Genomic DNA, 15,480 nt, shown 5'->3' on the forward strand with positions numbered 1-15,480 from the left:
CTTGTAATTATGGTTTTTGAGACACTTCAAAAAATCACCCTGTGCAATGTCTGACATTGTGCGTTGTACAACACGCATCTATTGCATCCGATATTTGCAAATATGTCACCTGATATTGAAGGTATCTCCCTTATATTTGTGGCACTCTCAGAAGTATCTTATTAGGATATTATTAAAGTCCCAGAAGCTCATCTAAACACCCTCTACGTACAAACTGATGACTAAATATAAAAAGTTAGTGGTTAAAGGTATTATTAAAGACTGGAGAGGGTAAAGAGATGCAATAAAAATATGAAACGTCGCAGTCTGAGTTAGGTATGTATGCCTGTGCATATGGTTTAGTTTCTGTCCCTATCTGCGACTTCTTAATCTTATCAAGCAAGTAAACCTCAGTCAATGACGTAGGAGTAAGGAATAAGTGGGCAATGGGACCAAACACCACAAACACAAGTCTTCTAAAGCGTTGGTAACACTACCGTTTAATATAAAAACATAATCTCATTAATTAATCTAAATTTATTTTCATTTCAAACGAAAATCTATACAAAATTACAAATACATATTTTCCGTTGAAAACTGAAAATGGAGACACAAACAAATAGGTTAGGTTAATTGGGATGAAGTATTAGGTTAGGAATGCGATGTGCATTTTTAAATTCATTCAGAAACATATGGTTGGTTTATGGGATTAGGCATTTTTAGATATTTCCAATAGATTCAGATTAAATTGTCCCCCCCCTTCCCCCATATTTCTAGAATACCTTTTAATAAGGTCACAAAATTATATATATTTTAAATACATTAAATATAATGAATATCAATATAGAAGTATTTAATAATATGTGTTTTCAAAATATATAAGTCTATAATATAAAGAATATTATATTTTAAATATTTTATTAAATATAATAAAAGGTTAGTTACATCTTTATATATATATATATATATATATATGTATTTTATCAAGTATTACTATTAAGTATAAACTAGTATATAATAGTAATTGGACCGTATTTTCAATATATATGTATGCTAAAATATGTAAACAAAAGAAACATTTATTATAAAAATTAAATATACAAAAACTTCCCAAAAAAAAAGAAAAAGATTATAAACTAATAATTAATTTAACATTTCAAAATGGTGCACTATTAATGGTGCGCTACTTTTGGTGGCAACTGTTGGATTGCCTGTATAGTTTGATTTGTAGCGCTAGTTGGAACCGATAATTCGAGTATAGTGGCAGAAACTTTTTGACACACTGGATTATTGTTTCCAACTTTATCTCCCATCTTAGCTCGTTTCACTTTTGTAATGGAGTAGTAGTTCTTGTTTATACTTTTTGTGATTTATTGTAGGGGAGTAGTACTCCTCGTTTATGCTTTTGGTAAATATCTGTAAGGGAGTAGTACTCCTTTTTTTACAGCTTTTTAGAAATGATAGAGAGTCAGTACTCCCCGTTGTAAATTTGCTCGCTTTCTGATCTTAATAAAGAAGGATCAGGGACTCCGAAAAGCTCCCCCACTCTCGGGTGATTTAATTAAAAAAAAAACATTTTGAAAATAATATTTCATATCCAATGAGACTTTGTTTCAGTTTTTCTTTTTTTTTACTCCTACTTTTATTTAATTCCCATCTAAATTCATCCCTACATACTAATCAAATTTTATAAATGAGATGCTTGATTCCTTGCTGGTCTAACACTTCACCTTCGTTGTTGAATCCCCATTCTCTTGGTCTTGCACACTTCAAATCTCTGCTGCCTTCATTTTTCTTCACTGCAGATGGATGTTTTCATCTCACTCAGACTCCTCTGCTGTATTGTTCTCCTTACAACAACCTCTGCTGCTACTAACAACTGCACCTCAGCTAAGTGCAGCCTCTTCTCTCCCGACATACGGTTCCCGTTCCGCATCCAGGGCCGGCAGCCACCGCAGTGTGGTGTCCCTCACTTCAATCTTTTCTGCAGACAAAACACCACAATGATCCACATACCTAGCTATGGGGATTTGGTCGTCAAGTCCATCTCCTATGATGCAAGAAGGCTGAGCCTTCTCGACCCCAAAACTTGTGTCTACCAAGTTTTCTTGAACCTGAATCTTTCTCTCACCCCATTCAGCTACTATTATGCTGTGAAACAGTACAAATACATCAACTGTTCAGCCCAACTTGTGGGCTCTTTGGAACGAGTTCCATGTCTGAGTGGCTCCAACCATCATGTTTACATCGTAGAATCCTCCTTTCCGGTGCCCGTTTATTGCAGTTGTGTCAGAACTGTTGCAATACCGTTTTCCTACAGTCAGTATCTGTCTGCAGACAGCAGTTTTGGTTTGGGGTTTACGTGGAACTTAGTTGAAGAAGAAGCAACATCAGGTTGTATGCTTGGAATCCTATGCAGCACAAGGCGCTTGGAGAAATATTTCAAAGGTAATTCACTTACCTCTATTAGAAATTACTATTTCCGTGTTGGGGGAATTGCAATTTGATCTTGTAATTAAGGGAGATTATCGTTTTTGGTTATGTACGAATTGAATTTTATAATTTGGTTTTATGACTTTAAAATTTTGTAATTTAGTCAATTGTCTGGAAATTGCACATGACTTACTATGATCCAATTAAATTGTAATTATAGTCCTATGTATCAGTTCGTGCAAGACCAAAAAATACCAACCGATTTTAAGTTAATTGTAGGACTAAAACTATAATTTAATTTGCTTATGTGCCAGTCATATGTAATTTTTTGCTCAAATTGGCCGGAGAACTAAAACTTTCAAAATTTTAAAATTACATAACTAAATTGAGAAAATTGACTGGTGGAGGACCAAACATACCACCCTCTATTGGTTACAAGACTATGGTTGGTTCTCTCTACTCTGAAAGACAATAGCTATGTGAATCGGTACGAGGTTTTTTTCTATCAATTTTCTAAAGAAGTTGGCATGGTACAAGGTTTTTTTCTATCAATTTTCTAAAAGAAGTTGTCAAAAGAATTGAAATGGCAAAACTAACGAATGGGACGCTGTTTTACTGCACACTAGGCGTTGTCTTTCTACTGTAACAGTAGGTGGTGTTTAGATAAAATTTTATCTGATATTGTTGATTAATGTCATGTGTGGCAGATATATATACGGTATCAGGCATAATTGCGTTTGCTTTCATGGCTGGTGTGCTGTTTTATGCAACTCTCTCAAAGTATTATAAGAAATTAAATGAAGAGAAAGGTAAACGGAACGTCTGGTGAAATGGAGACCAACAAATCGCTGGGGGAGAGAATGGCCGATATGAAGCTTTGGACGCCCATTATATATGGCCAGGCAATTTAACCTTCTATGATATTATAAATGAGTAATTATTCTTATATAAAAAAATTATAATTTATCGCCGGTGCTTTTTAAAATTAAACAATTTACCTTTCTGTCTAAAAAGGTAAATTGCTTTATTTTAAAAAGCATAGGGAGGTAAATTGCTATATTTTGAAGAATATAGGGAGGTAAATTATTATTTTATTTTCACAAAAGAATAATTTGCTTATTTATAATATCACAAGTATTGTATACATTTTTCCCGGATGTTGTATGTATGGTCGTCAGACATCAAAGTAAAAGAAGCATCATCGCAGCTCTATATATGTAAATGTTGGGGGAAGAAAAGAAGTTAGTATTTAATTTTTTCGAAATCAATTTGGAGTGAATGAAAAATCAATGGTTAAAGTGCACGATTTAAATCAGAAAACGAGAATTTGGAAGCTTGAAGGAAAGAATGTTTTTAGAAGTTGTTTATGTTACAAATATTCAAATTACGTGTGGTAAAATGGAGTTCATTGAGGCTATCCGTACTTCGAAAGCATGACGTTTAGATGGATGACGTCAATGTTTTTATTTTATTTTATACAGATGCGCCGACTCCTGAGATGCAGCACGTGGCTCTTGTTCTGTTTGACGTGGGCAAGAAGGCACAACAAAAACTTACAATTTTAATTTATATTTAAACATATTGGGAAAAATGCAATGTTGGTCCAGCTCCTTAGGGACGGTGGCAATTTTAGTTCAGGTCCAATTCAAAATAGTGAATCAGGACAATAATTTTTAAAATATGGCAATTTAAGGACAAAATGCTCTAATTTTGCTGAAATTGTGCACATGATGCGCACTTGACCATATAAATTCTGGGATTTCTCCAAAATTCAGCTAATTAGCTTATGCGGAAGTATTTTTTTTAGCCGGTGCTTACGTGGAATTTTAAAATACGTCACCTTTGCCATGTAAGCACCATTGAAAAAAATACTTCCACGTAAGCTAGTTCCCTGAATTTTGGAGAAATTCCCAAATTTATGTGGTTACGTGCACAGTATGTGTCCGATCCCGACAAAATTAGGGTATTTAGTCCATAAATTATCATTTTTAAAAAAATACTATCCTGATTTACAATTTTGAATTGGACCTGGACTAAAATTGCCACTGTCCGTAAAAAATTGGACCAAATTATATTTCTCCCAAACATATTTTATAATTTATGCATTAAAAAACCCTTGCTCGAGGGTGTATTACCCCCAATCAAGACCGTATCCATAATCAATGATAGTCTTCGTACCAGTTATTACGCTATTTTAAAAATACATGTCAAGTGTTACCCAAATTATAGGAAAAAAGATGGGGCAGGCTCTAGCTCTTACCCATTATTTTTTGTGTTATTTTCTTTCTTTCTTTCTTTCTTTTTTTTTTCTTTATAATAGAATTGGAAAAAAAAAATTCAAATCTTTCATTTACATCAAAATCAAACATAAAAGTTTAGTTCTTAATATAAATGAAACAATTCTTCATTTGAATTTGTGTTCAACTTTGATTTAATAATTTCACAATTTGGTTCCAAACTAATTTTATATATTCCATGGATTAATCAAGTTTGACTTATTCAAATTTTTATTTGTATTTTTTAAAAATTTAAACTATCAAGTTGCGTTTTAATTAATTTCATAAAAAGATTAATTTAGAAGTACTATTGAAATAAAGATGAAAAACTTTAATAAACTGTTCAAAACACTGATACATATGAATAGGGATGGCAGATGAGTCGAGTCAGCTCGATTTTGAGCTAGATTCGAGCTCGAGCTCAATTATGGTTGTTCACCAGCTCGCGAGCCGTTTACTAGTTGTTCACCTCTATTTTTAAAAAGACAATTATTTATGTCTTGTATTTTTTAAAATGAAATAATTTACCTGTTTAAACAGGAGCATAAATTACTTTATTTTAAAAATTACCGAGAATAAGTTATTATTTATATTTTTATAAGAATATTAATATGACGTGATGGTAAATTGCATTCAATCCTATTATATTATATTCATATATAGAAGTGAAAGAAATGAAAGAGGGGAGGAGAAAGTAATCTCTGGTTTTCCATAACAATAAAAAGATATGATTTCGGCAGCAAAAGCAAGAAAAGAGAAGTAAATGAGGTAATAAATTGATGGGAGCGCTGATTGGTGATCAGTGAAGGTTGTTTACCGACAACAACAAACTACTTGTTTCAACTCCAACAGTATAGTACAAAAAACTGAATCTGCTGAAGAGATTACCCGGATTTCCTGCAAAAGTTCCTGGAAAGAGAAGGCAAGCCCCTCAAGAAAATAATTGCCATCATAGGAAAATGCGTTCCTTAATCTTCGGTTTGATTGCCTTCTCTTTCATCCCAATTTCGGTTTCTATTCCTTTCATCGTTCTCCATGGTAATTTATAGTCTTTCCTCTGATTTTTGTGCCACTATTGTGATTATTGTTTTCTTTCGGCATTTGGTGACTGCAATATTTTATATGGGTTTCGGTCGTTATGGTAGGGATTGGAGATCAGTGTTCCAACAGAGGAGTGAAGCACTTTACACAGGAACTCAGCGACTGGTCCAAGTCCGAAGGATATTGCATGTAAGATTTTTGTTGTTGATCTTTTGGTGATTCTGTTTGTTTTTTCTAGGTATTGGAGACCTCGCTGAATTTTGAGGTTTGTTGTGTATCCATTTTGGGGTTGGCGTATAAAGCAACTTGCTGTGCTGTATTTGATGTTGAGCTGAAGAGATACATATGGGTTTCATGCTTGTGTTGAGTGTGTTATGCCAAGAAACATAGAGGAAATGTAATGTGGTTGGGAAGAAGTTGTAGCAGGCATTATGTAAGCAACCTGATTTATCATCAAGAATTGGCTTTATGAATCATTTCCTTGATGTATTTTGAAGCTTTATTGTGATTTTCTAATCTGCAGCTGTTATATGTCTGTAAGTCTTACAAATGTACCACGAAGGCAAATATATGTGCTACAGCTTCTTGATCACTGTATGTAGAAAAAAATATTCCCTTGACGCTCCTCAAATTGCGAGGATGAATCGTTTGTAAATTTCAGTGCAATCAGTTACACTTCTTTCAGTTTCTTTTATTATGGAATAGTTAGATCTTTTTTAACAAATTATGTTGCTCAACAGCCTCCAATGTTTTGCTATGGATGTAGTAAAATTTGAGATGTATCTATGACTGGTAATCCAGTAATCACTGAAGTGGGAGGTCTCATCGAAATACTGAGATTGGTTGGAGTCTTTGAGTTTAATTGGATTTCAATCCTTGATGTTAAACACTATAATTTTGGAAACAAATGGTCCTGACAAAAGATTGAAATGCTTGGTCTCATTGGTCTGAGAAACTTTATATTGCTAAATGATTAGGAGGGGGATGGATCAAAAATCTATAATGAGGTCATTCAATCCTAACCCACTTTTCTGGGTCTGCTGGCTGTAACATTGTCTTACATGAACATGGCTATCTACTTGGCTTATATCATCATGGTATTGTAAGACATAAACTCCTAGAAACTCAAACCACATATGGGCACATGAGTAAACATGAGACCATCTGTTTTAAAATATAGGCAAAAGTGGAAATAGTTTCGCCTTAATCTTATTAGAGATTCTATTTTCAGGTTTCAAATTTTCCATTCTCTTTTTAGTATATTAGAAACCTTTGAACTTCTGCGTTATGATAGTAATAATGCTTTTATTCTGTTATCAAACCTCTAGAGAAATTGGAGATGGATCATGGGACTCCTGGTTTAAGCCCCTACAAGAACAGGCAAGAAGAAAATAGATGATAATCTCATATTTTGTTCATCGTTCATTAATTTATTTGTGAAAGCTGGTTTTAACGTCATTTGTTTCGTTTGGCCTACAGACAGAAATTGTATGTAATAAGGTGGGTGATGAAGTTATATTTGTATTATCATTTGTTGATCAATTGGTTCACCCACTAATTAGTTCAAACTAAACTTCAGGTGAAGCAAATGAAGGAACTTCAGGATGGTTACAACATTGTTGGTCTCTCCCAGGTGATTTTCTGAGATGGTTAATCTCCTGTATTAAAAATTGAATCTTACAGTGCACGTACAGTCGCAAATGTATGGAAAACTGGAACTGAACATCTCATCTAATTGCTGGAGTTCTCTCTCTGCTCTACCTTCTCGTTTTCATTAATTTATTTATTTTTTGGTGAAACTGTTTTTTTTCCTTCTAAGTTTTAGCATTGTAAAGAAAGGAACGAGTATTAGACTGTTTTCTTAGAAGTACAAATTTCTTCACAAGTACCAGTCTCCTTGATCTTGGTATTTTGTCGAGCTTGGGGATCATGTCATCTGATTTACATGCTTGGGAAGTTGACTGGAACATTCTGATAATCATCTTGATTGTTCATTCAGGGTAACTTAATAGGACGAGGTGTTGTGGAGTTCTGTGATGGTGGACCACCGGTAAGGACTCGTATCAAAGGATTTCGCCAGTCTTCTTTCTGTATTATTTTCCAGACTATTTTAAGATATCCTTTTTATATGAACAACAAATTTTATTAGATGGATCTTGTTTTAATATGTGTATGAGAAAGTCAAAAGCAGATGTGGCCAGATTCCATGATACAAGCCTAATTACTCTTTTGAACATCTGTTGTTTAACTCATTGTCAAAATCTTTTATAAAATCATGATGTTGAGCTTTGTTTCTGCTTTATGTGAAAAGTTGTATGTTCCAAGAAGCTTAGATGTCTAACAGGCTCATCAGAGAGATAGTGATGGAACTTTACAAAATAAAATTCTCACGTCAATTTATCCTTGTGGATTTTTAGCTGAATACAAGTATTTTTTCTTGATCCTTCTTGAGCTCCAATGATTTCACTTTCTTTCTGCTGTAATCATATTCATATCTTACTATTATCAACAAGTGTGCATTGTGCACACTGTGTTTTGCTGCACTCACGATATTTAGAATATGACTGTGTGACAGGTCAGAAACTTTATCTCTCTCGGAGGACCTCATGCTGGTACTGCTTCAGTGCCTCTATGTGGTGTAAGTGCTACTTGTGTTGTAAGGACACCTTGTATCTGCTTTGAGATGCATCCTTATCAAGAAAAACCATTATGATATCTCATCTAATTTGATTAATATCTTGCTAGGCTTGTTAAAGCTCAAACTTTATTTTTCAGTAAGAAGTCACTTCTATGAATATACATTTGTAAAAGGCTTGCATTTCTAGCCACTTAAGTGAAACAACTCCCAGGTTGCTGAACCTTCAAAACTTCATGGTCGTCCCTAAAAGTGGATCTAGAATTAGTTATATGAATCTCTTTTGATCATTGACAGCAACACTACATTATTTTATTTGAATTTTTCCAATGGGACTGTTGCTATAAACAATGCTCAATTTGACAAGAACTGCATACACGTCCGAGGAAATTTCCAGGAGGCAAAGAGCCATTCAGAAAGCAGTTACAATTGCATCTGCAATTATGTTTTATTTACATACAACAGTAATGCAAATTCAACAAGTCCTCGGTCCATAGAGTATTGGGTAAATTCATCCACTTATTCCATTCTGCAATATCAGAATCCATCTCTATCATCAAGCTAAAGATGGAAACTGAGGTTGGATAGGGCAATTCATGTTATCAAGAGTTTATTATGAATATTGTGGCAACAAAATTTCTTTCTCTATTATGACCTTAGAAAAGTAAAAGTGTGATTTTTTCATGTCCCTACCATGACGATTCTGTATTGATTCTACTGAATATGCTTATTGTGATAAAATATAATAGGATAATTCCATAAAGAAGAGGAAGTGTCTCCTAATTTAAGTTTCAGATTTATGAAGGTACACAGAAAAACTGTACCGAAATTTCTGCCCTAGAAAATGTCTATAGTGTCTAAAATATGATGCATCTAGCAATCAGTAGAGAAGTTTTAGCAGGGAATAGCGGCCCTTAAAAGCAGTTGATTGATCAAAAGCTCAATTAGCTGTGGCCTCAGACAAGATTGTAGGGCCTTGCACCATCCTACCTCATGCATGTTTCATTAGGGCCTTTTGTGATTCTGACATGAACAAATGTTACTGCATTGTTTTTCCAGACTGGAATATTTTGCATTATAGCGGACAATCTAATCAAATCAGAGATCTACTCTGACTATGTCCAAGTATGTATCTTCACTTTCTTTCTTTTAGAGTACCAAACAAAAGGTATGATATTTCTCTGTGCTTATTGCTTATATGTGAAATGCAGGCTCACTTGGCTCCAAGTGGCTATCTTAAGTTGCCAAACGTAAGTATTTGTGTGTATTTTTGTACAAATAGTACATTCATAAAATTGAGTGTCGATGTAATCCTGAACCTAAAGTAGTTTTTTCATTTTTTTGGAAAAGCCTCTGCTGGACTCCGAAATTGTTACTCAAAGACGCCATACTTTTTAACTTATTTATTCTTTTTCAGAATATAGCTGGCTACTTAAACAAATGCAGGTTTCTCCCCAAACTCAACAATGAACTCCCCGGTGAGAGAAACGCCACTTACAAAGAACGGTTCACTAGCTTACAAAATCTCGTCCTTATAATGGTATCTAAAACCTCTAACATTTCAGGCTATAAAATTATTTTGGTTTATTTTTTTCTTGTATGATTTTCAAATTGCTTAGAAACATGGCTTATATCTGATTCTCCCTCTTGGTGTTACATGAGCAGTTTGAACATGATACTGTTCTAATACCCAAGGAGACCTCTTTGTTTGGATACTATCCAGATGGGGCCTTCACTCCAGTTGTGCCACCACAACGGGTACTGTTTCTATTTTTTTAGTTTTCAGAATCGTACTTGAGCTTGTTGTGTTATCTCAATATACATATATGCACATATATCATAAATGTCCCCCCATTATATGTCATCTCAAGAAATTTGGCAATAGTTTGCTTATTTTAGAAAACCAAAGTTGAAGCTTCAAAATTTCAAAGCCAAGGTGCAATTTTCTGCAAACACTGCAAAAATTTGTGATTGTACAACCTAAATTCACCTCAACTCAGCTTTATCAAAGTACACAATTGAGAAACAATAGTTTTTTTGCTTTAATGACAATTTTAGATGCTCAACTCGTTATTACACATTTGCCACCACACTAGAAAGTACCCGGTTGTCTTTATCTTCATCCTTATGCTCAAACCTGAGGCAGAGAAGGTAGAGGTGGCTAACCAACAAACCTCAGGGGTCTATTGTGAGTCCTACTGAGACTTAATATGTTTATGCTCATAATTGAAGTGCATGTCCAAGAATTTTTACCATGTCAAATAGGGTTATGTCTAATATTCTTTAGATACTTGGCATATATTTGAATTTCACTATTGAAAGGAGTTTACAAGCTACATAAAACTGATGTTCAAACTTAATAACGTGCTCAGAGAGTTTCTCTCTATAGATTTATAGCATGCAGTTAACCGCTCTATCTTTCCAAATCATACCTCATATCAGAATCTCTGGACTCTCATGTAACTGTATAAACAACATGTCTTCGGTAACATGCCAGAAGTACTATGTATTATGTGCAGGAGTACCTCTGGCAATTCTCCAAAACCTTTATGATATGGTTGTTCCATCTGTATGCCAAAATCCCAGAATGATCCATATATTCTACACTTTGTTACCTTCGGAACAACTGCAATTTTAGGGTCAAATACTTTACCTGAAAACTGTTGTTAGAAGACTTACTCTACCTTGATCAATTAGAATGGCTCAAGTTCTGTACCTGAACAAGTGTTCACGGAGTAATTACTCTACCTTTATCTGTTAAACGTAATACCTGTATGAGTACAGTCAAGTGACACAAATTTTGGTGTCATTTTATCTCAATAGTTACATTTCTACTTTGTCCACATTGAAGTGTTCTGTTGCACTTCTGAGTCACATAATTTCAGTACTCATTCCTCCTTTCATGTCCAGACTAAGCTTTATACCGAGGATTGGATAGGGTTGAAAACGTTAGATGATGCTGGAAGGGTAAAATACATTACAGTACCTGGAAATCACCTTGGAATCTCCAAAGACGATATGAAGAAGTATGTTGTTCCTTATTTGGAAGATGACACGTCGAAAGAAGGTAACATTCATCCCCGCAGTGCGGACAGCAAGTGGAAGGAGCTAAAGTTTGGTCAGCCGAATGCTGAGGGATCAGTTGAAGTAAAATTTGACGGATCATCATCTTATCAGTGGCCATCATCAGTCAAGAGCTTCTTTTCAGAATTACTCGGTCTTAGAAAAAATCATTAGTCGTCTCCGCTTCAGTCCTATGAAGCTCTCCAATTCTACCAATGGGAATAAGCAGCATACCACCACACAACACAGTAGGAAAATTCTGCTTGTTTATTTGCCCTATCTTCAAACCACCAATGGAGGTAAGGAATTCACTGTAATACAATCCACCCGGAGGGTGGAAAATTAGGTACTTACTATTCTACATTTATACATCTCTGGATGTTAACACCTACTTTACGCATATACAAAATGTTCGTGTGCAACTTTCCAAGTCGGCATACTTGGAGAGAAATGGTTCCTTACTTCAGCACAAGAAGTAAACCATCAATATTAGAAGGGGTGAATAGCAATTTATCTCCCTGTGATATTGAAAATGAGTACATTATCCCCTTATAAAAAAAAAATATAGCAATTTACCTCCCCATACTTTTTAAAATGAAGCAATTTACCTCCTTATACAGGGAGGTAAATTGCTCATTTTAAAAATCATAGGGAGGTAAATTGTTATATTTTAAATAATACAGGGAGGTATATCGCTATTTGTTTTTTCATAATGGGGTAATTTGCTCATTTGCGATATCACAAGGGGGTTGCTTGCATTTTTCCCCTATTTAAAGGCTTAAATGCATAAAACCCTCAAGTGTTTTAAAAGGTCTGCTAAAAACCAAAAAAATCCCTCTCTGTTTTCTTAATGCAGCTCAATCGCCCCTCTCTATTAAATATAACCAATGGTGTTAACTTTTGTACAAAATAGACCGTTCCTTTACTTCATATATCTTATTTCTTATTTTAATAATCATTGAATCTGTATCGATTGTACCAAAGTTGTCAGATCTAATCAATTAATCTTAATCGTTGAATTTTAAACTTATAAAAAAATCAAGAGAGCTGGCCTTGGCTTGTAACCTTTCACATGTATAGCAGTTGAAGGAATCTTTCTTCCGGATGGCCAACTAAGATTATGTTTGAGAAATAGTGAACAATAAAACTTAACAAGCCTTGGATCTAAATTTTGACTTTTAAAATGACTAAAAAATTACATTAAAATAATTCATTGGAATATTTTTAGATATAATTAAAGGAAAGTTTTAAATTTCAGTTCAAAAGTGATGTAAAATTAAATATAATTTATTTAAATATATTTTTAACTAAATAGTAACTTAAATTATTAATAATATACATTTTTATAATTATGAACATTTATATTTGTTAAGATATTTTAAATTTAAAAAATGAATTTACTATATTAATTTTCATATGGTGATTTTAATTTAATATTTCAATTTCAATTATAAAATTTAAATTTTATATATTTTCTTATATTTTTAAGTAAATATATTTTAAAAAATATTTTATTTTTTAGATAAATAAAAATTCAAAGAAAAAAAAAACCACTCAAAGCAAGTAAAAGATGTATATGAGAAATATATAAACACCATGAATGTATTTTAATAAAAAAAAAACACCAAAAAATAAGTTCAAAAATAGCTGAAAAGCACCCCCACATAATATTAAACTAATATCATGTGAAATGCACTTATAAAAATATATTTTTAATCTCACTCATTAGTTACAAATCTTATTAAACTCATATTTATATTAATATTTCTATCATTGAATCATTAGTATATCGTAATATTTTCTAACAAAATGATAATATTTATTTTAATTGATGAGAAAACCATCTAATTTTATAGCTCACTTCTAAATTTAATTGATATTATTAAATAAAATTATTCCTTGAAATTACTTTTTGTATTTTGTACTTATTAAGTATTATGTTTAATGATTTTGCATCGGAATAATTAATGTGAAAGTAAAATATAAAAGATCTAATATTAAAATAAAGTTAACAAAGTCCCCTATTTTTGAATTTTTTTGTGAGAAATTCTTTATTAAATATTTTTTTAATGCTATTTTCTATTTTTAAAATTTTATTTTATATCTTTTATATTATTTATGCAAAGTGTTATTTTTTTCATTTACTACCATATCCCAATGTCTTTTATTTTTAAGTTTATTGATCTGAAATGTTTGTAAAAACAAATAATCTAATTAGATATATCCATAGTATCAGTATTAGTTTGTCTTGCAATATTCTATAACGTCATTTTCAGTATTTTCTAAGCTAAAAGTATAGTAGTTTTGTTACAGGCAACATGTTATAAAAATCATTAAAAAATATTATAAAAATCATTCCAAATTAGTAGCCATATGAATATGTAACGGTTTTTGGGTCGACCAATTTGAAATTGTTACAGCAACTGAAATATATTTGACACTGATACAAAAATTTTGAGAAAAATTCAATATTTATAATGACTTGTGCTACCAAGTCCGTTCCAAATATCCATTTCAAAAGAGATCAAATTGTAAAACCAGTTCTAATTTTTTAAAAACCCATTACTAAATATATTGACATTACAAAGCCCATTACAAATTTCGAAGAGACTTATCAAACTTATTTCTTTGGTATGAATCTCAATATTCGTAAGCTGGATTTGTACCAAACTTCAACTCATATAAGATTTTATCTCTTTAATCATATCTAATGGTCCGTTTTAAAAATCTTATGGTTTGGTTGAATGTTGAGTACATTCCACCAATTTTTTTTTTGAAATTGTAGCTCTTAATGTTTAATAATATTATTAAGATTTAATTTTATTAGACATATCTTTAACTCTTAAGATTAAAGAACCAACTTAAATTTTTTATTATATATTTAAATTAGATAAGTTTTATAAATTTATTTATAATTTTGATATTTTTTTAAGTTAAGCAGTATGTTAATATTACGTTCATAAGAGTTCAAAGTTTTCATTTTTCATACAAGATATTACATCATACCATATAAAAATACAAAAAAATGGTTTACTTTCTCAAATGATAATTTTACAAACTTAAGGAACTAAAGTGACAAAATAAAACTTAAATTGACCATTTTACCCTAAAAAATGTCAAACTCTAACCTATTAATTTTCATCGGAAAATGATCAGCAGGACCAAAATGAGATAAAAATTAAAGTTTAGGGATGCTAAAGTCAAGAAATGAACTTGAGTGACTAAAACGATTTTAAGCGAAAACTTAAGGGATCAAATAAAACATTTACCCTTTATTATTTTAGGGGTAAATGCTACTTCGATAATAGTTTAGGGGGCAAAGTGTAGAACCCTTTTAAATATTAGGGTGCATTTTGCAATGGACTTGAGACCAAAAAAGTCAATGCTCAACTACCGCAAAATACATCATACATGATGTCACAAAATCCGTCTAGAAAAATCCATCAACATTCCGAGGACGCTTGACGCAAATTTCGTCTCGAATTTGTCCCATCTCTTTGGTATTTGGAACGGAAGCCCGTCTCAAAATTTTGGATGATAAATCCGTCTCAAAGCGGATGCAAATATTTTATGTTTTTATAATTTGTTGTGTTCTAAACTTCATTGCAAATTTAAATCAACAAATCATCCATCTATTGAACAACATTTGTAACGGTCAGACTTATCCGTCTCTAGTCTGTTGCGAACTTGGGACGGTTATATTTTGCCCACCTTAAATATTTTTTGAAACTTTTGATAGTGACAGGAGTTTGCCCGTCCCAAAATGCGATACATCATTTCAAAATTTTGCATATCCGTGCCAAAAAACAATCCTAGAACACAATTTTGTTTGTAGTGCATGAGCGTTGGGACTTCTTCTATGAAGTAGTAAATGATAACATGGCCCTTTTGGCGTTGATAGTATCACAAACTTCCTCTACGTGCAAAGAGAAGATACTACTTACGGAAACAATTTCTCAAAAATTCAGGTGGCTTTGGAGATATCTGCATGAGCTTGTGATTTTGTTACCGTTTCTTACGAGATGTTACGGATCTTATGAGATATTCAAACTA

At 32.6% G+C, this 15,480-nt stretch overlaps 2 protein-coding genes across 3 annotated transcripts; both read left to right on the forward strand.

The window, feature by feature from the left end:
* Nucleotides 1–1,653: 1,653 nt before the first annotated feature.
* Nucleotides 1,654–5,545, forward strand: LOC105164359 (RING-H2 finger protein ATL22). 2 transcript variants are annotated; one of them, XR_016066242.1, is made up of 4 exons: nucleotides 1,654–2,427; nucleotides 3,120–3,314; nucleotides 3,894–4,561; nucleotides 5,414–5,545. XR_016066242.1 is itself a non-coding variant. In XM_011082992.3 (2 exons), the coding sequence occupies exons 1-2, from the start codon at nucleotides 1,785–1,787 to the stop codon at nucleotides 3,239–3,241; spliced, it is 765 nt and encodes a 254-aa protein (XP_011081294.1). In that variant the 5' UTR covers nucleotides 1,654–1,784; the 3' UTR covers nucleotides 3,242–3,680. The 2 variants fall into 2 exon arrangements, 1 of the variants encoding a protein (XP_011081294.1); XM_011082992.3 differs by lacking the exons at nucleotides 3,894–4,561; nucleotides 5,414–5,545 and having other exon boundaries at nucleotides 3,120–3,680.
* A 47-nt stretch (nucleotides 5,546–5,592) lies between these two features.
* On the forward strand, nucleotides 5,593–11,857 carry LOC105164358 (uncharacterized). Its single transcript, XM_011082991.3, has 12 exons — nucleotides 5,593–5,726; nucleotides 5,834–5,918; nucleotides 7,058–7,109; nucleotides 7,209–7,229; nucleotides 7,309–7,362; nucleotides 7,729–7,779; nucleotides 8,305–8,367; nucleotides 9,424–9,489; nucleotides 9,576–9,614; nucleotides 9,782–9,904; nucleotides 10,030–10,122; nucleotides 11,275–11,857. Exons 1-12 carry the CDS (start codon nucleotides 5,648–5,650, stop codon nucleotides 11,599–11,601), a joined length of 1,053 nt encoding a protein of 350 aa, XP_011081293.1. The 5' UTR covers nucleotides 5,593–5,647; the 3' UTR covers nucleotides 11,602–11,857.
* The last annotated feature ends 3,623 nt before the right edge of the window (nucleotides 11,858–15,480 follow it).

This window comes from Sesamum indicum, linkage group LG6, assembly GCF_026168435.1.
Source record: "Sesamum indicum cultivar Baizhima isolate 11 linkage group LG6, ASM2616843v1, whole genome shotgun sequence".
Lineage (NCBI taxonomy): Eukaryota > Viridiplantae > Streptophyta > Magnoliopsida > Lamiales > Pedaliaceae > Sesamum > Sesamum indicum.

What these genes read in the sequence shown, in the direction of transcription:
- LOC105164359 (XM_011082992.3), top strand. Translation starts at nt 1,785, where the DNA reads ATGGATGTTTTCATCTCACTCAGACTCCTCTGCTGTATTGTTCTCCTT. An exon ending in CTTGGAGAAATATTTCAAAG is followed by an intron (nt 2,428 to 3,119) that starts GTAATTCACTTA and finishes CATGTGTGGCAG; the next exon opens with ATATATATACGGTATCAGGC.
- LOC105164358 (XM_011082991.3), top strand. Translation starts at nt 5,648, where the DNA reads ATGCGTTCCTTAATCTTCGGTTTGATTGCCTTCTCTTTCATCCCAATT. An exon ending in AAGTCCGAAGGATATTGCAT is followed by an intron (nt 5,919 to 7,057) that starts GTAAGATTTTTG and finishes TCAAACCTCTAG; the next exon opens with AGAAATTGGAGATGGATCAT. An exon ending in GCTATCTTAAGTTGCCAAAC is followed by an intron (nt 9,615 to 9,781) that starts GTAAGTATTTGT and finishes ATTCTTTTTCAG; the next exon opens with AATATAGCTGGCTACTTAAA.